The 21,254-nt window shown below is 34.8% G+C and overlaps 1 protein-coding gene across 6 annotated transcripts in view; it reads right to left on the bottom strand.

The window, feature by feature from the left end:
- Positions 1 to 21,254, bottom strand: part of LOC106716141 (steroid hormone receptor ERR1) — a 37,407-nt gene that overhangs the window by 13,205 nt on the left and 2,948 nt on the right. For 4 of the 6 annotated variants that reach the window (XM_045681844.1, XM_045681845.1, XM_045681846.1 and 1 more), the window contains exon 1: positions 5,937 to 6,315. The exons of 1 other annotated variant lie outside the window; for it this stretch is intronic. In XM_045681844.1, the coding sequence (XP_045537800.1) occupies positions 5,937 to 6,053 (117 nt within the window). In that variant the 5' untranslated portion in view covers positions 6,054 to 6,315. Of the gene's footprint in view, positions 1 to 5,936; positions 6,316 to 17,755; positions 17,877 to 21,254 lie in introns of those variants that run through there. One more of the 6 variants, XM_014509582.2, reaches the window with a different exon arrangement.

Below are 21,254 nucleotides of genomic sequence, written 5' to 3'. Positions count from 1 at the left end.
TAATTTTTATATAATACTAGTTGTCGCCCGCGACTCCGTCCGCGCGCAGTTAAAACAAAAAAAAATTAAAAACAGATGTTGGCCGATTCTCAGACCTACTGAATATGCTCACAAAATTTCATGAGAATTGGTCAAGCCGTTTCGGAGGAGTACGGTGACGAAAACTGTGACAAGAGAATTTTATATATTAGAAGATGTCCAAGGAAAAATAAGTAATGGAAAAAACTGACATATGACGTCACTACCTACTAAGTTTTATATTCACTAGGGCGAACACTACTGCTTTATTCACCTAAATAGGTATCTCTTACAAGTCCTTCAATATCATAAATGCGAAAGTTTAGATCAAAGGATTTGCTTTTACTGTACATTTTAAATGTTATATAATACAACAAATTAATTCGTCTCGAACCTTGGGACTACTATTATTTTTTCGCTCTATCTCAAACTACTATCACCAATATCCTTGATAGAAAACCATGAGTAACGGGGCTTTAATTATATTTGAAAGAGCTTTATTAAGCAACAACAATGTTGCGGTTTTGTTAGGTCATTGGGGCAATGGGCGTCAAGTTATGCAACGCATAAACCCAGACTAACCCAGTGCTATCTGGGTCTTTGGGTTAAGCCTACATCTGTCGTATCATATATATCATCAAAATCTAATGCTATTCGTTCCAATTTATAACACGTATCGAACACTAGATGGCGCTGAGCGAAAATGTACTGTATTAAAAATATATGAATAATTAAAAACGTAAAAGCACGTTTATATTGAAAGGTAATGTATTTAGTATTTATTATTCTACAATTTTCTGAGTTGAAAATTAATATGGATGAATAGTTAATCCCAGACTGGCCACCGAGAATGCTATAGACAAATATTTAAAAAAAATACGTGACTGAATTAGGCGGGATACAGTGGGAGATGTGAAAGCAACAATTTAACGTTTCATTTGTCAATATGCAATTTTGTTAATAATTGTAAATAGTTTGAAACGAAATGAAGCAAAATTTATTAATGGTACTAGTTTACATTTATAAAAATGAATAAATAATTCATAGTATTATTGTTTAAAAAAATATAAGAATATATTTCACACACTCATCTGACTTAAATATTACTTAAACATTATGTAGGTCAATAATATTGTTTATTACGAAACGAACTTCGCACGTTTGGAAAATATTTATACGAAGTCCTCAGAAGTAAATTACCATTGTGTCAGTATTTTTGGCAGCGTTTATTAAGAAATCCGATTGCCGGCCGTCAATCCTCCACGAGAATCCCCTCAAGTATCGATTCCATGCCGGTGAAGTCGTTCTGATTTTACGCGGAATATAATTCAGGCTAGATGATCAACCTCATACTCTTTTCTAATAGAACTCTTGTTATGGCGAATGTTCATATAATAATAATGTCGACTAACCCACTTATTACTTTGTATATAAAAGTAAGTGGGAAGATAAATCTTCTATATGAGAAAGTAAGTCAGCAAGACGGGTGCGCTTGGGGTAGGTCTGTGGGGCAGATGAGTAGGCGGGGGTGTTGCGGAGCGCGGGGGCGGGCTTATATAAGCCGGCGACACTCGGCAGGTGTTTTGCATTTGTCCGCGTGGGTGATATTGGGCTGTCGGTCGTTCACCCGCCGCTATCTGCATTATTTAGCCCCGTCAATGTCGGCGCAATGTCGAGCCGGCGAGAGTTCACGGACCCGCCCGCCGCCGCTCCGCGACTTGCTCGACCGCTATTCTAGCTAATTTTTATGGCCGCTTATAGCACTGGTGTGCGAGGGGGTGACCACAGGGGGGGGATATTTTGTGAAGACCTTACTATAGAAATAACAGTATGAGGTGTTGGGGGGATATCAGTGTAAATATATATTTTTTTGCTTTTCATGTTAACATTCTCCAGTGTTCGCCAAATTATTTATTTGATTAGCGTACTATACCGAGCTGTTACTATTTATAATGGGAAAATTTTAATGAACAATATTTATCAACATGTATAAATTAATTGTAAAATTACGTAATTATTACCTTGACCTTAACAATTAGCCTATTATTAATTTTCCAAACATTTTCATACTAAACAGTACTATTTCTTCGAAATGTAATTTTACACTTATAGTCTATGCGGAAACCAACATATATGATACGAACATGTAGGTACGTCAGCTTTTTGCTTAGTAACATGTAACAGCAAAATATCCTTTTACATAAGACATTATTTAATTCAATATACAGAGTGCGACCTAAATACAATGTTTATTAAAGTGTCAGAGCGTGACGCAACGCAATGTTATGCAAATGCAAACAACAAAAACATTAAACGATATGTCGCACTGTCGGCGCAACATTATGTTTCTGTTGACGAGTCCTAATACGAGTATTTGTGACAATCTTCATCGTATCCTTATCGACAAAATTCGTATTAAAATTTGTACAGCGCCTCTCATATTAATCGATTAAGAAATAATGTAGATGATTAGATGTATTATTAATTGGAAGGCTAATAGGGTAAATTAACTATAAAAAAATTAAAAATAGGGTAATAAACTAAATAATAAAATAAAAAATTTAATTTTTGACGTTGACGTTATGAAAGCGATTGTCACAAATATTCGTACTAGGCCCTCAGAAATGGAATGCTTTTTATGCCTAGGGCAGATTTTAAATGTTACGGTGCGACATATGAGTCTGATTTTACAAGAATTAACTGTACACACAAATTCAGAGGACCTCGGAACTCGTGACCCAACATCCCGCTTGTTTACGGTAACCGAGCGAGATACTGCGATAAGATTGTAAAAAATGTCATCGTAACACGACAAGGGTCCGTAATTTTGTTACGTAATAATGAGTTAAATCGTTTTTCCCATGAAATCAGAGCTAACGGCTTTTTCATTTGTTGTCATAGCAACTAAGTGATACATAATATGTTTTGATGTATGACATAATTGAATAATATGACTACCAATCGAGAATGATATATGCCTTATACATTAGTATTCATCTCTCGTATTCCCAAATCCGATATAACACTTGACGCGCCGAACTGAATGCCAAATATACCTATTGCGTAAGGTCGGTAAAAGATATCACGAAAAGACATAATATAGATTAAAATTTAAAACATTAGTGTGACAAATTAAATTCGATTGAAAACAATCAACAGACGAAAAAAAAAATAAAGTTTTGGTATCGATGTGAAAATGGGGATGGAGTACAATTTACTACCATTGTTCTATGGAAGATGAAATGAAAAAAGCATCGTTATTGGTTAACGGACACGAATCTTCATATCAGATAAATCCACTCATATTTTGAATTTGGAATACCAATGCTGGCTGGTTTACTACACGTAATACGGTCATATTGCCATAAACGAAGTCATTTAGAAAAAAATCAAAGACGTCGACCGACGAGCGTTCGGAAATGATTCGTGTCGGTTGATTCACGTAGACATTCGGTGCTAGCGGCCTGGCCGGAGGTCGGCGGGTGTGAGAGGGGGCTGCGGAGTAGGAGGGGGGTAGTGAGCTACGAAACTCCGCGCCGGGTGACATTGGTCGTACATCGACACCGCGCCCGACCTACGCCACGGTGGCGGACGAACGGCCGCGGAAAACTATTCGCCCGCCGCCTACCGCCGCCGTCGTGACGGCGGCCACCGACGATCGCTCGCTCTTTGCCTACATCACCGCGAAAATCAAAGCACGGCTTGCCGGATTTGGGGCACCGGGGTAACTTTTTTTTTGTACAATTTAATCATCATAATTTTACATTCTCACCTGTTTTATAATTAACATAAATTAATGAAAATATTCCTTACAAGTCATAATATGTAGTTTCGTTTAATTACTCTCATGCCAAAACAAAAAACATAATTTTAGCACAAATTATGAAACTTAAAGTTAACACGCCATTTCACGTCTTCGTTATGTCATCAATCAGGTGAGTGCCCTATCGGTAGGGTCGACCTTAGCATTAGTGCCAGACATTTTACTCTTATAACAGAGGTACACCCTCCCACCAACTCAAAGATCTTATTATTACAGTATGGGGATTAAATTAGAAAGAAGAACAGCATTGAATACGTCGTTAGAAATTTAAAATTGATGTCAATATGCTTGCGCCTTAATCCCTACAAGACCATTGATAGGATTGTTTAGAATCTTTGGTAGGGATTTTTAAGGACGTGAGCAATATTTCTTTCTTAATTTTTTTGTAACATGTAATATTTATAAGAACGTATTAAGTGAATCAATTGAATTAAGAAAGACACGTTGCCGGTCTTTAAATATAGGGAAAAAGGATTGATAAGACTTCGTACCATACAGTCGTAACGGAGTTATGACTTCATATCACTGTAGACAGCTTTTCCGCGAGGAATTAAAAAACGTAATAAGTAACCTATGTGTTCTTCCAGACTATGAAGTCTAAGTCTACACATCTGTGCTAAATTTCATCAAGATCCGTTGAACCGTTCCGGAAATACCTTCAAACAAACATCCATCTATCTAAACATTCGCATTTATAATATTAGTAAGTTGGTTAAATTAAGATAAACCAATTACACGTGATGGACGAATATCCTTGCGTGGTCTTCACTAAAAACATGGAATTTTTTACAGATTCACTTCGATGTTCACAGATTAATTATATTTATTGGAATAAAACCTCAAGTTAAATGTTATCGCGCGGCGTGACAAAGGTTACAACAGTTATCAGTAATAATAAATTGTAACATTGTAACGCGCACATTATTAAAGCGCGCACATCTTAATACAAGACTACGATACAAACTGAAACCAGTCATAACTGGTTTTCTTTACTCAAAGATATAAACTCAACATTACGAAAGAAACTTTTTCCCTGTCACTTCCCCTTTTTAGCAATAAAGATAAAATTATTAATACGTTTTCCAAGAAGCAGAAGAATATTTTTTGTCTTGTCGGTAAAAAGAACTGGTCGGTTTCATATCTGAAGTAACCACAATGAGTTTATGTTGCTGATGCGTTTCCATCGCGTTTGTTCTATTAAGAGTTTAGAAAAATAAAATGTGGAAAGGAGAATTCAGTCGTCATTTGATGCTTTCATTCAACAGTTTTTATTTTAAGTAATTTTTTATAAGCACATGTATAAAGGGTATTTTCTGGTCCTCACGGAGCCGGATATTTATACCTGGACTTGATTAAAAGGTTACACCTTTGTGATATTGAGTATATCGAATTAAGGTGTAACAAAAACAAGAAGCATTATATGATACATAATAAATATGATATGACTTGCATAAATTATGGCAACAAATCCAACAAGTGCATCAATAACAAAGGTCGACGAACCCGATGTTAATATTGTTTTATTCTATTTATTCGTTGTTTGTACATTTGATACCTACTAGAAGGTCAATGATGCAATGATCTCGACTGTATAAAACTTCCTCGAACATGCTAAATATGTATCATACGTATGTTTACCTACAAGTATTATTTATAAACTAATGAGTGTTGTCATTATTAGCTTTCTACAATGTGGGAAGAGATAAAATCTGTTTAGAGTACTACAAATGTGGGTACTAGGAGAGTAGAAGTTTTGTGCATTGCTTATGTTTTTTTTTTGACGTATCTACTACTAGGAGAGTATACGCTTAGATGCATAGCTTTAAGATTTCGCGTTAATACCTACTGACGAAATCATGTGCCACAGATAAAACTGTGCAAAGTCAGGAAGTTTTCTTACTACGTCATACATTTACTTGAAGGAGATCATATCATTGGCACCACAATGTAATTATTACCTGTCCTGATTAAAATATAAAAGTTACTGACTGATGTACACAACACATATATCTACCTCCTAAGCCAATTGTACATCTTAATTTTTTCATAACATGTAATATACTATATAGAATAAAATTGCTATCACACTACTTACGAATTGTCGCAGCAACATTGAACTTTGTGTAACCGAGGAGATAAAACACTGCGCACGATTGATACATGTTGCGTTTGGAACATTTGAACGTTTGAAGCATGGTACCGATTGAAACATGTTATCGTTTGGAACAAATTGAAGTTTGAACCGTAATGACACGGCGTCGACGAGCGTCGGCTACGCACTGGCGGTGTTGGCGTCACGCAATGCGTACGCGCAGCCGCCCCACCACACGGGGTGGTTGAACCCAACACGTGGGCGACTGAGAGATTGGCTGGTGTCGTAGCCACTGCGGTGCTAGTGGGATGGCCATCGCTAAGGGCGTCAAGGGCCGATCACTTCGATTGGACAATCGTTTGGCTCATTGTTGGTAGGTATTTAAGCGATATGTTACGATATTTGGCTCGTAGTTCGTAGGTATATAAGGGATTAGTTGCCTTATGTGAATTAGCTATACAGATTTACAACACTAATAACGACCGAACTATTTTTTTGTAATGAGTTTTCGAGCGAGGAAATCTAACGAATTTTATTGTTTTTTTTTAATAATAATAAATAAGTTATACATTTCGCTGTTTCATTAAAAGCCATTGTAATCGCATCGCATATAAAAATCGAAACTGAAAAAGGATGAGCTGACTATGTACAGTCTACACCCTTAAATACTACCTTGATTCATGAATTTAATTCAATACAAATTATAATGAAAATATCTCCGGGCACATTGTTATTGTAATCTATCAAATTCAAGGTAAACTTGTTGCACATCTATTCGTCAAAATGTTGTTTGAAATATTGTACCGCTTTGATGCTAATTAATTTAAATATACAACTTCTACAATATACATCAAAATTAATTGGAAAATGTCAAAGAACGCTAGTGTTGTAAGACACCTGTTAAATTTTTAATAATTTTTTTCTGTGACAAAAAAGCAATTAAACTGAAAAATTAAAATATAAGTCACGTGTCGGTGAAATCTCATTTGACTGTCACAAAGCAATAAGGACGAAAACTTATAATAACAATATACATACGTAATAAATCATAGGTCTTAGGTACTGCCGCCAGATTGCTGTACAGTCAGCTTCATAAATATAGTGGCAGTCAAGATATCCAAATATATAGGAACACCTAAAGTGATCAATTATATAAGTACAACCAAAGTCATCAAATTAATTGAAGCATCCACTCTGCTCAAAAACACCGGAGCGTTCACATCGTCATATATATGAGTACATTCAAAGTACCCATAATTATAGTAACAGACATAGCGTCAATAGTAACGAAGCATCGAAAGTATGCAAAAATATCGTAACATTTGACAAAATTCAACTCTATCTCTATTTGCTTAAGATACACTTTGAAATATACCATTTCTGTTAAATTCATTTGACATTTTATATCAAAACATTTTTTTGCTATTTACTACAAGTTTACGTCCCGCATGACAGATACTAGATAGATAAGTAATATCAAATTTTAGTTTGTCACAATATATGCCAGTTTGGCCTTACGGCTTAACTATTCGCTGTAATACGCAGTTTTGGCGATTCGAATCCCAAAATTAGTTTATTTTTTAATTTTTTTAAGGTTTTTAATTTTATTATCAAAGCGTTATATAAAATTGAACTTTATCGCTACAATTATTGGTTACTATTCGACATCTTTAAAAATTAAGGAACCACATTATTCCTTGTCCCTTTTTTTAACCGAGACGTCATTAGCATGTTTTTTTATTGTTCACGTTTATTATTGTAAGTTTCGTCATTAAACTCCGCGCGGACTGTCACTGGCGACATCGAATACGTGTAATAAATCTATGCTTGGAAAATTCTACTGCAACCGGACTGAAGATACCTAACAGGAAGAGAAAAATATTTTGATACAAATTGTCAATTAATTAACAGAAGTTGTATAGATGGCCGAACCTAATCGTTATTAATTTTATTTAAATATTTAATACCCCAAAAATAAAAATTTAAAATTGTTTTTGTTAAGTAAAAAACATATTCTAAGTAAATTACTAGATTTTTCCTTTTCATTAAAAAAATCAAGTATATTGATAATATTGAAAAATAAAAACCATGTAAGCCTGGGATTCGAACCATTAAACTTACGTACTGCGGCGAAAATAGTAAAACACTGAAACTAGCACATATTGTGACAGAGTAAAATTTGATATTACTTACTAGCTTTTACACGCGACTTCGTCCGCGCGGAATAAAAAAAAATGCTCACAAGATAAAAAAGTTCCTATGTCCGTCTCCTAGTTCTAAGCTACCTCCCCATCAATTTTCAGCTAAATCAGTTCGACCGAACTTGAGTTATGAACAGTGTAACTAACACGACTATCTTTTATATATATAGATTAGGTATCTGTCATGTATCGTAAATATATAAATTTTAAGCGTTATAAGAATAAGAAGAAAAATGTTGGGTTGTCCGATAAGTTCGTGCCCATTTTTAAGGGAAATTTTAAAGGCCCTTAAGTTTTGGCGTACGTCTTTTAAATTATATTTGTTCGATTTTATAGCAAAAAGTCTTATGTATTTCGGCAAAAATTAAGTCAATTAGTTTTTATAAAACTGATAGAAAAGAACGAATTGTGTCCTACCATTTGTCAAAATATGGCTGAAGTTACCCTTTTCAGTATGTATGTGTTATGTAAACATGTCATATGTTTTCAATAATTGTAATATATTCGGGTCTATTCTAAAATACCTATTGAAAATCGGGACGAACTTATTGGACAACCTATTATGTTGATACAAAGCGTCAAATGAATTTAACAGAAGTAGTATATTTCAAAGTGTATCTTAAGCAAATAGAGATAGAGTTGAATTTTGTCAAATGTTACGATATTTTTGCATACTTTCGATGCTTCGTTACTATTGACGCTATGTCTGTTACTATAATTATGGGTACTTTGAATGTACTCATATATATGACGATGTGAACGCTCCGGTGTTTTTGAGCAGAGTGGATGCTTCAATTAATTTGATGACTTTGGTTGTACTTATATAATTGATCACTTTAGGTGTTCCTATATATTTGGATATCTTGACTGCCACTATATTTATGAAGCTGACTGTACCTACTACGATAATCGATTGTAAGTGGGAAGCGAATTTAATTCTCTACACTACTACACTCTCTCTCAAACCAATGGCAAGCGTGCCATGCAATCGGAAAAAAAAATTTAACGTCACTGATCACAACATTCATTACGCACTAAAAAACTGTGAAATACGTGATAAGATAAGCGATAGCGAGTGAGCCCTTCGTAATTATTTAATGGCACGTCTAAAACTTTAAAACTTTAGAAAATTGCACGTTTATACGAAAAGGTTCGCCATCCTTGACCTACACGGACGTAACAGATTCTAAACAATTAATGAAATTCGATGTAAAAAATAACATAACTAGTCACAGAAAGTATCGACAAGTTTTTGCAAATCACACGAACACTAAATTATTTGCGTATTATTATTTCCTTTGGAATAATACAAAATGTTATGAAAAAATAAAAAATTCAACAACAAAAAACGAGGCTTACAAAACTCCTACAATAAACTTCAAACAAATTGCACTAAAAAAATATCAAAGTCCGCTTATCTCGTCCTAGTTTCTAAAAGGGAAACCAAGGCCATCAAAAAACTATCAGACATACTTAGTTATATAAAACACTAAACTTAGACTTTGGGACTCATTAAAATTCGCCGCGTCCGTCTGTGTGCACTAAAATATAGACAACAAAAGCGGGACGCGTAAAAAACGAACGCCGCGTGGAATGTTAAAGGTTAGGTCTTTGATTAAAGCCATAGTCTCCAAGGTCCCGAATCCCGACGGATACAGCTATTGTGATATCTTCCGATATAAACTTTTCGAGGAACTATTAAACTCTTTTGTCGTTCTATTAAACAACAGTAACTATTGCTATATCTAAATTTTCAATATGACGGTTCTGCGGTATAAACTAATACAATATTTCTATGAGTAAAGCTGGCTTTATTTCCTAAACATATAAGTCAAATTAAAACGATAACAAATAGTATTTTCTTATATGACAACCTGTAACTTAAAGCCAGTAAAAGAACAGAATAGACTGACATCTAACTCTTAAAATACTCAAGCTACTACAGAGTTACACAGTAGAATGGACACATATACAAAACCACCCGCCTGACAGTCGGGCAAAAATTCCTTATTACATCAACCACTTTTGTTATATGCTATTATAATTTAACGTTGTTCAGAACAATGTACATAACCTACCAAATGTAAGGAATTGTGTGAAACAATGGGCATACTAAGACTGGTCTGTATCGAGGGGCCCTAGGATATCTATGTATATGTTGAGTTAGGGCAGGCACGACGCGCGACGCCGGACGCTTTTTTGGCTATAGGGCTGCCGCGTTCAAGGCCGCGCACACATTTAAACATACATATAATACATATCAAGTATCGCTGTTTGTTATAGACTAGCTGTCGCCCGCGACTCCATCCGCGCGGAATTATAAAAACACGTAATAAGTAATTTTACTTTAAAAAGAAATGTGTTCTTTTTAGTTTAAAAATATTAAATATAATATAATAGGCTTTTCAACATTTCAAAGATTTATATTTGACCTTACATGTGGATGTTTAATCTAAATAATTATATACATATTAATAAAATTGAAATGTATCTATGTAATATAGAGAAAAAAGTTATAATTCATAAACATTAAATTTTCTGTCTAAGTCCTACCCTGTCCTGCTGGCTGGAACGATTTTGACGGGACTTTGTCGGTAGCTGACGCACGGGGGCATATTTTTTTGCACTGCCGAAGTCGTGGGCGACCGCTAGTTTAAAGATAAAACCATTGGCTATATTTTTATGTACCTATTGTTTAACGATTATACTGCGTCCTACACACATTTTTCTATTGATATGCAATAGACACAAACATCATTCGGAATTCAAATTTTTATGTTATTTTCCATCATGTCAATAATAATAATAACTCAAGGATACTTTACATGTAACAGAAATCTATCTCATATTTCAATACTGACAGATAATTTTAAATTCACAGAATAAAAAATATGTTATTAAAGGTAAACTGCGGCGAATCACACCTTTGCATTTCGTTACATGAGAGAGAGAAAAGATATGACGTATAGAAAGAAGAAAGAGCTAAGCACAAACTTTTACTTTTAAAAAATACTTTAAAATTGTTTTTTAGTTTGATCGGTTTTCGATTCCGATATATGATCTGAGGTCATAAAACCTTAGTATGAGAAATCTACATATAGAAATTGGTTAAGTAATTATTAAACGATTTATTGTGTAAGAATAGAGGAAATATATGCGATTGACGTAACTGTATTGTGTATGTTGGTAGAAGTATATATTAAATAAATATGAATAATAATTCAAGTTATAAGTTTTTAAATGATACAAAAACTGCATTTGCATTACACTACCGGAAGCGTTCGTCTCGGCTGATGAATAAAAATCATTGATCCAACACATAAAAAAAAAATCTAATCTACCGACAGTTTAAGACAACCCTAATAATAATCGTGTGGGAGAGGCCGTTCGTGGAATGGTCGCGCATGTGTGCATTGCTGTACGTACGGGCATGGCTGTGTGCGCGCCGCCGCCGGTTCATTGTCAAGGCCAACTGCCAAATCTCCCGCTTGCCTCCCTCCCTCCAAACCTCTCCCCCTCCCGTACCACGCTATCAATTACTTAGAATTCGACGAAACCATCGCGTTGGTACCCTCGTACGCCTCGAGCGTTGAAGCCTTGGCTCTTTTGACTACGAACAAAGCGGCAAATGGACAACGAATATATTGTTGGCTCCATTCTGCGATACTGAGATGTAGAACGCTAGACGGTACCTCTTTTTAACGTTACACGTATCGCATTCCTTTCGTATATTTTTATATTTTAGTTGCATTAGTATCGCTGGAATCGTACTTCGTAATTACACAAGAGTATCAGTTACAGATTAAACGAGTGAGATGTAAATTTCAAAAATACAGATTCGTTGCCAACCTTTGAAAAGAGATAGGAGGAGATTGGTGATGCTAACTCAAATCTTTAGTTGGATACAAATAAATATCATTTATCATTTAGTAGTGTGCTCAGACATATTCACGCAAATATACATACTCTATGTAACACAAACTAAACAAATGAATAACAGAAAAACGTATCGAACTACTAACGTTCATATTGCAAGAACATTACATATTTTAAAGGTGGAAATTTCAATTGTCAAGCGTAAAATCAAAGTTGTTATAACACGCCAATAAAATACGGACATCTAACATAGTTACAATCGCGGAAGCGCTCACGCGCATTGAGACTTATCAGTAGTGGTCGTGACCGCATCGAACCCGCGACTCCGCGCTATGTGATGCGACATGATGCCACACTGATATCTACACACACACACAAACACATTTTATATATAGCATTTCTTTCGAATTGAATTAACTTACTCTCCCACTCAGAGCCGTTCACTAATGTAGTCTCTTAGTGAAGATTTGTACATACATCAACACTAAGGATCTTTTTAGATGACACAGAGTCAGAGATTTATTTTTATAGAATATAAATTTAATTACCAACGGCTTAACTCACGTATAGCGGTGCCAGGCGTCCGGATAAAGACGGACATAGGTAGGCCAAAATAAACGGTTTTCCGTCTTTTGTTAGGCTTTTTACATTTACCAAACGAGAGTGTACCTATTAATACTGTGACAAAATCCTAAATAATATAGGGTGTCCGACCTTTCTACCCAAATGTCCGGCCAAACTGGCTGGTCTGTCCGGCTAGTCGGTTTGGCGACCTGGCAACCCTACTCACGTATGAAGCCGTTCTTAATTAATTTATTATTAATTCTCACGAAAGTTTAAAACAATTGAATATAAATTTATTCTTTAAAGGAGTTTATAATCTCGGAATTTGTTACAAAAAGTTGTAGGAAATTCATATTTATAGCTGCATTTAATATGGTTTTTGTAAAATGTCATATTATTATTGTAATTTGAGAACCTATTTCTAGTAGCATATTCCTACAGATAATAGAATCCAAAATAAACTAAGGAAGGAATAGTCTAGAACATATAAAACATACTAACAAATTAAGAACCTCCTATTTGAATTAGTTTAACAAGAAAGTGCATGCTCCTAATCTATATGAAGTAGGTAAACAGGAAAGTGCATGCGCCTATCTACTTGCTTAATGATTAAGTATCGAACAATAACAAAGAGATATATAATTTCCTTGTATCACCTATATTTCTATGATGACTATTTTATATATATTCCGTGACTAACAATATCAGTTTAACGTTACTACAAGTTGTGGATTCGTGATAACTTTTGTAAAAATAAAAAACTCGTTAAACTAATGTATGTAGGAATTTTTTATATTATCCTCAATGAATTTATGTTGTCTTATTTGATTTAACGCAAAACGAGATCTAACAACTGTGAAAAATACACGCCGAAACACGTCACTTTACTGAAATTAAAAAAAAAATTAAAATAGTCATGAGATTTTTTTTTTATTTATTTATATTAAACAGGGTACAAAATACAAAGTTATATTAAAAGTGTCTATAAACCCATCGTGGGTTTGTCCAGACACTTTGGTACTACGCTACGAAATATAACTGAAGGTAAGTTTAGATTAATTTTTTAAACAGCAACTAAGTGAGATCGCTCATACCGTCATATACAGGGTGCACAACGGGTAATAATTATATAACGTTCAGGATTTAAGATAGTGGTCTTTAAGTATGTTTTTTAAATTCTTGTGGTTTATGTTATTTTTAATTGCAGAAGGTAAATTATTTATTAATGTTTCTTACCTGGTATCAAATAATCTTAAAGTATTACAACATCATCATCATCATCATCAGCTCACTATACGTCCCCACCGAGGGGCTCGGAGCCTACCCCAAGCTAGGGGTGACTAGGCCATAGTCAACCACGCTGGCCAAGTGCGGGTTGGTCGACTTCACACATATCATTGAATTTCTTCTCAGATATGTGCAGGTTGCATCACGATGTGAGAACGTCGGATAAATGTACATATGTAAATCGATAATCGAAAAAACACATTGGTACATGGCGGGATTTGAACCCAGGACCTGCAGATTGCAAGTCAAGTGCTTAACCCCTGAGCCACCGACGCTCGCGACGCGACGCTGAATTTTAATAAATTAATTTCTTTGTCTAACAAGGGCTGTGATATTACGTAGACACGTAGACATTCGTAGACCTACGCAACCGTTTTCGTAGATAGCATCAATTTATCCCATTAGCCTTCGTAGCACGCTGCCAACACGAATCTCCAATTTCTTAAATTAACATTTATTACATAAAAGAGAATATAATAACAATGCTTAGATATTACGTTAAAAAATCTCGTTTATTGTACGTGTTTAGTTTTAACTAATATAAAATAATTTTATTGTAAAAACTGTTTATCATACCTACTAATTCATACTAATATTATAAATAAGAATATTTCGATGGATGGATGGATGTTTGTTTGTTGTAACGGCTCAACGGATGTCTATGAAATTTGGCATAGATGTAGAACATAGTTTGAAAGAACACGTAGAATACTTATTATGATATATTTAACTCGGCGCGGACGGAGTCGCGGGCGTCAGCTTGTATAATAATAAATAGTAATTATCTTACAAATATCGTAAACGGTAATTGCTATCTCTATATATAGATAAAATAATATTGTTGCTAAGCAAACGGAATTGAAATGAAGACAGTCAGACAGGCAGCACGGCCGGGGATAAAACGCGTAACATAAGATAGAGCGAGATGGCAGCATACTATTGAATCTCTTTGCCCCACAGCAAGGACTTCAGATAATCAGTTTAGCTGCCGCTCTTCGATTAGGTAAGTGGTTACTAAGAGACCCATAACATAGAAATCATGATATAAATCTTCACTAAGTAACTATTTAACTATCATTAACTAACTGAAAAAAGGTTAAGTGAGGCAGTTAATTATATAAAAATAATCGTTTGCAACTAAAATCATTTTTAGCTTGTTTACCTATATTAACTGTAGGTACAAGAAACGCATGCATATATATTTAGCTGCTGGAGTAACCTACAGCCTGCCTTCACGCAAAATACGCGCTTGTCGTGGAGTTGCGGAAAACTGAGCCCCTACTACTAACTACTAACGCATGCATAAACCTGCGATATGACTTCTATATCCAACAAAAGTTTTAAATTCCAGGATACGTAATCAAAATTCAATCCCCAGTAAAATACAATAACAGAATATTTTTATTCAGTTTTATTATTCTAATTAATGTCCATGATTCATACGTTGAAATACAAAGTAAGAAAACCTGAAGATTCTTGAGAAATAATCCAAACACAAGCAGATTTTATTTAACAGGTAAAAAATAGAATAAATTTATTCAAAAGGTGAGGAAAAAGATGGAAATCATAACTTTACATTGAAATAAGTCAACATTGATTTATTTATTTTTTTTAATCCATACACGTACTTCGGTAACTGTATACTTGCATAATTGCCAAAGCATCTACTACGAATAGGTCAAAAAACTAAATGTCAAAACTGTCATGTTGTTGGTGTTGCCCCAATTGAAAAACAAAGTTCTTGTTGAAAAACCCTTTATAACAAACATCGCAATTGTCTAATATATATTCAGTGCTCTACTTAGGCTAAGAGCCTTTCCGACAATAACGCTTTCATAAGACTTTACGTTAGAGAATTTTCGCACACACATTGATCTTACTAATATTTTGATATACATGTAGATTACGTAACAAGGTAGAGCTGATAAGTTGATCGGCCAAGGTCATTATCATTATCGCTTGGCTGCATTCGCCTGCACCTTGCCTTAGATTAGATACAAAACGTCAAATTAAACTTTCTATTTTTATCTGTGGAATCCTTTTTGGAAATTTTTGCGATCACCTTTTGTTTACAAGAGAATCACTCACTACACTGCAGTCACTGTCACTACAGTCACTGTCACTACAGGCGAAATCCACAGTTACGTTGTGGCCTCTAGTAGCCTAAACGGCTTAACCGAATTTAAAAAATGTGATGTTCAATTCCTACTCTTCCCTAAAGTGTCATAGACGTACCTACAGTTTTAGTTTTTTCAATATTATTTAATAAGTCACGTGACACAGTGACAACCTAACCTCTTGTTGTATTTGACCTAATAAACCGAAAGAGGGTCACATAGCAACAACGACTGCAAGCTATACAAAATTACTGGCTGCTCATTGTTTTGAGTCTGCTCAAATGACAACAGCTTTATTGTCATTTTATACATTGAACATTATAGATAGTCTAAAATACATAATATAAGAATACATTTTAAATATTTCCCAGGTAAAAAAATAGTTAATATATATTTTTGATGAATGATAACCTCTGATAGCCTTTGCCCAACATTTGGACGTTTTTAAATTAGTCACATTGTGCGATATGACTACGACATTCTAAAAAACTATTTTTAATTATTAGCTATTAACCTATAAATATTTGTTTTAAAATTTCACAAAAAATGCATGCGATAAAGTTAGATCAATCTTACTAATATTATAAATTCGAATGTTGGATGGAATTGCGAAAAACAGCTATTTACGGCTGTCCATATTTTACTTTTAAATTTTATAACACAAAAGATAGACCACGTCGTGACCTTAGACTATCAAAGTAATTAATATAATATTTGAAATAAACATATCAATGCATCTACAAAAACAAGTATCTTGTACCTTTTTTACATTTTCTGAAGAAAGGAAATGAAATTATAAAATTACTACTTATATACGATCGAGCCTGAAAACTAAAACTTGAAACTAGTAATTTTCTTATTTTCAGACCAACTGTTGTCACGGTCAAAAAAAAAATTAATTTAATGAAGCCAATACAATATATACTAATTACGAAGGGAGTAGTGATTAGGATGAATATTAAAATAGTTCTAATTTCAAATTTGATAACACAGATTAAGATTAATTGCACAGATTAAAAAGAAAATTACCACAGACAATTTTCAGCTTATTCTTATAAGAATCTAATAAGAAATTAAAATTACTAGTAAAGTTGGTTTACAAAAACACGATATTTAAGCGCTATATGAAATCGAGAGTGAATATTGTTGCGTAGTTGCGTGATGTCTAAAAAAATCCGTTAAACATAGGAACGCTAGGCCGAGACGCGATCGATGTTGAGGCAGGTCGGGTACGGCGCGCCGCGGCCGCCTCTCTTCAACACTGGTAGTGTATATATTTGGAACTAAATATTGTACTCGTTACATTTTTAAATAGTACTAATATCACTGTAAATTTACTACACTTTGATACATTAATTTCACAAAGTTTTTGTCTATATAAAATATAAATTTCAATGTCAGTTGTTGAGCAATAAAAACAAGTGCTAATAACATCGGTGCATAGAACGGAGCGACACTGAAATGTATTCATTAGAGTTATATTGCAATATTGTAGTCTTGCTATGTTCATATAAGTAAAACAACATAATAAATTGATTATCAGTTCCTATAAGACCTATTAATTCACCGTATTTACTGATCTAAAAACAGAATTGCGTTCTGCACGGAAAATCTTGATAAGAATTCAATGTTTGTCCGGCGAGAGTTGATAAAATGTTAGGATAGGTCAAGGCAAAACAATAATTTCTGCCCGCGAATCTAATCGGCGTCTAGACATTACCGGAAATAAATTTTATACAACCTAAAAAAAAACAAATGTAGCATAAATTGTACGCACCACTTCCTCCATCCAGTCCATGTCGGCTAGTTGCGGTGTCTGGATATTATATAGTTTAACTATTTATTGGGGTCAGGCGTCACGAGTGTACTGCGCGTCGCGACGTCCGACACACGAGTGCAGCGTCGTGTCGTGTATTGCACCGAAAATTCCCGCCGGCGCCCCACCCCGCGCACCTCGCGCCGCACCCCTGGCCCCCGCTCGCGAAATTTTCAAACATCAAATCGCGCAGCGCCATCTATGGGCGATTAGAAGCCCGCTCGCCTCGTGCGTGGCCTTGAACTTGACAATACATCGCGGCGACCCAGTTTCGCGCCGCGCCCGCCGCGCCCTCCCCGCCGGCCTCGCCTCGCGCCGACGCCGCCTCGGCGACTCGAGTCAACTGAATGGAACTGTGCGCAGTAAGGAGCATTTTCGCGCCACAACGACTCTCGTTTTCATTGTACAATGTTACATCACACTTGCACTCACGTATTTACATTGCACGATTAATATGCACTCGTTGCTAGCGCTGCAATAAATGACGATCCACGTGCCGTTGAGTCGACAAACGCTAGAAGAGCAGTGCCAATTGAATGTAACGTCTAAGATCTTTTTAGATAGAACAAGACAAAAGGTAAAATAGTAAGACCACTAATATTCTTACGGAAGCAATGCCAGGATTGCTTTGCAAGGATGAATATGTGAAAACAGAAATTTAATTCTGTAGCGAAAATTGTCCTATTAATATCATATCTCTTGTTATACGTTATCTAAAACAATGACGTGAGTATCAAATCTTTAAATGCACTTAAATCAAGATATTGTTATATATCAATTAAATACATTATAGCATTATATGGTCGACACCAAAACTGGTCAGGGTGGCAGATCCTAGAGAATCGAAAATTTATAAAAAAAAAATCTATTATTTAAACTCCGACAAAATATATCAACTTTATAGATAAGTAAAAAATTGACATTAAAAATTTAATTACTTATTGATAGGTGTTTTGAAATTTAAAAAAAATCATACTTCTAGCCTCCCCCCCTAGATCAGTCTTGACATAAGTTCGAAACAATATTAGCAAACAATTGTAACAGTTAATATGCACGTAATTATGATTAAAAATAAATTCTTGTTATATGAAAGAAAGAAAGAAAGAAACTCGTTTATTACCACACAAGTACAAGAGAAAAAAAAAATTCACACCACATATTTATGAAAATAATTTAGTGAAATGTGGTAAAAGGGGCCAACTCAGCGTATGCAGAGACGGCCTGAAGCAGTCCCTGCGCTGGTTTTCAGTTGGCTCCTTTACATCCACCAGAATAATTACATAACATGGAGGGATAACTCAGTCTATTATATTATATAACATCCACTTCAATGACCATACAAAAGAACATGCAAATGACAGGTAAAGAAAAAAACAAAAAAAAAATAATAATAAGGTAACCTAACATGAAAAATACACATTAAGAACTAGTAACATTTCATTTCAATGACAAGAACACACAATGAAAAAAAAAAAATCAACATTACATGATTGATTTGGTACTATTAAAACACCATATCTGAAGTATATTAAAACAAGTACTACTGTTAAATAATAATAAAAAGGATATAATGAGGTTAAAAAAAAAATACGACAAACCGCTTTATGATATTAATATAAAAAATGCATACTAAATTATTGATTTATTTGTGACTCTATTAAGTGTTTTTTGAACTTTTTAGCAAAAACTGGATGTGACGAAACTTGGTAAAGTGGTGGCGGGAGATCATTCCAAACTTTCGCGGCTGCGAATTTAAAACCACCTCTAACGCCGATAGTTTTATGCTTTGGGATGACCAATTTATTTTGTACGGTGGTTCTTGTAAAATGAGTCGTAGCGTCTTTCCTCCATTGTAATTTATCGAAAAGATATTTAGGGCGATGAGAGTTTACAACTTTATGCACCATATTAGTAAGGTGTAGTACGCGGCGACCGGACATTTTCAATATACTATATTTATTATAATATGGAGTAATATGTTCATGGCGTGGTATATCAAAACAAAAACGCAAGCATGCGTTTTGCATGCGTTGTATGGCCCGTTGAGTTTTTAAAAATAGACGGGGTCCGTAGACTACGTCACAGTAATTAAAACGCGACAATATTAAAGACTCTACAAGCCTCAGCCGGACGTTTTCTGTCAGATACCGTCTTACCCCGTAGAGAACTTTCAGTCGATAGAAAGCGTTTCTTATAGCCATATTGATATGTTCAACAAAGCGCAGATCATTGTCCATGTGCAGACCTAGATTTTTAGCTACGGAGACTCTTTCCAAGCACTTGTTTTTGAGTATTAATTGTGGCCTATGACGTTCAACTACCTGAATTTGCTTTTTGGTGCCTACAATCATATATTTGCATTTTGAGGGGTTCAAAACTAAAGTATTCTTTTTTGCCCATTCTTCTATATTTTTCAAATCTGTATTAATTTTTTGTATTGCTATGTTGGTTTCTTTAGGGTTAAACGAAAAATAAAGTTGTGTGTCATCGGCGTATAAGTGGACGTTACAATGTTGAATTTGATTTTTTAGGTCCGCAGTGTAAATCGCAAATAATATTGGGCTCAAAATTGACCCCTGAGGAGTTCCTCGGGGCACATCTTGCTCTTCTGAACGGACTGGTCTACCTTCATCATTTAAACACTCGACGAATTGTTTCCTACTTAAAAGAAAGGACGAGAACCATTGGCAAGCTTCTCTAGTAAATCCGTAGTAAGATAATTTGGCTAGTAATAACTTTTTATTAATACAATCAAAGGCCCTGGAGAAGTCGAGCAAGATAATAATACTGCCCTTTCCCTCGTCGCTAGCAGACAGGAGATCGTCGGTTACATGCGATAAGGCTGAGGCAGTACTGAATCCCTTTCGAAACCCTGACTGTATGTCTGGGAGTATAAGTTTTTCTTCGAGGTAAGCCGTTACTTGATTGCAGACTATCCTCTCCAGAACCTTTGACAGAGTGGGTAAGACGCTAATGGGCCGTAAGTCTTTGTAGTCAAGTATTGTCGTTGATTTCGGTAAGGGTTTTACTTTAGCTATTTTCCAAGGGTCCGGGAAGGTGAAAGATGTAAATGACTTGTAAACTATATCTTTAATAATAGAAAAAGTGGCAGGTAATGTCATACGGATCATCTCTATAGTTAGTGTGTCGTTTCCAGCAGCATTGCTCTTAATATCCGTTAAAATTTTCAAAATTTGATTATCCGTTGGTGGTTTTAGTGTAAAAACATTTACAGGGTCATACTTATTGTTTTGAAAAAAGGTTAGAGTATCATTATCGCAATCTAAGTCACCGGGTAAGTTAAGAAAAAAGTCGTTTATATTATTTGGGTCATTTAAATTAGATGGTATGTCAGGAAGAACAGTGCTGCCGAAAACAGATGACCGTTTTAAATAATTCCACATCATTTTCGAGTCTTTAAAATTTTTGTTTATGTAATATGTAAAAAACGCTACTTTTT

This window comes from Papilio machaon, chromosome 17 (assembly GCF_912999745.1).
Source record: "Papilio machaon chromosome 17, ilPapMach1.1, whole genome shotgun sequence".
Taxonomy (NCBI): Eukaryota; Metazoa; Arthropoda; class Insecta; order Lepidoptera; family Papilionidae; genus Papilio; species Papilio machaon.
Note: the sequence above shows the minus strand (reverse complement) of the source record. Positions and strands in the feature narration are given on the sequence as shown.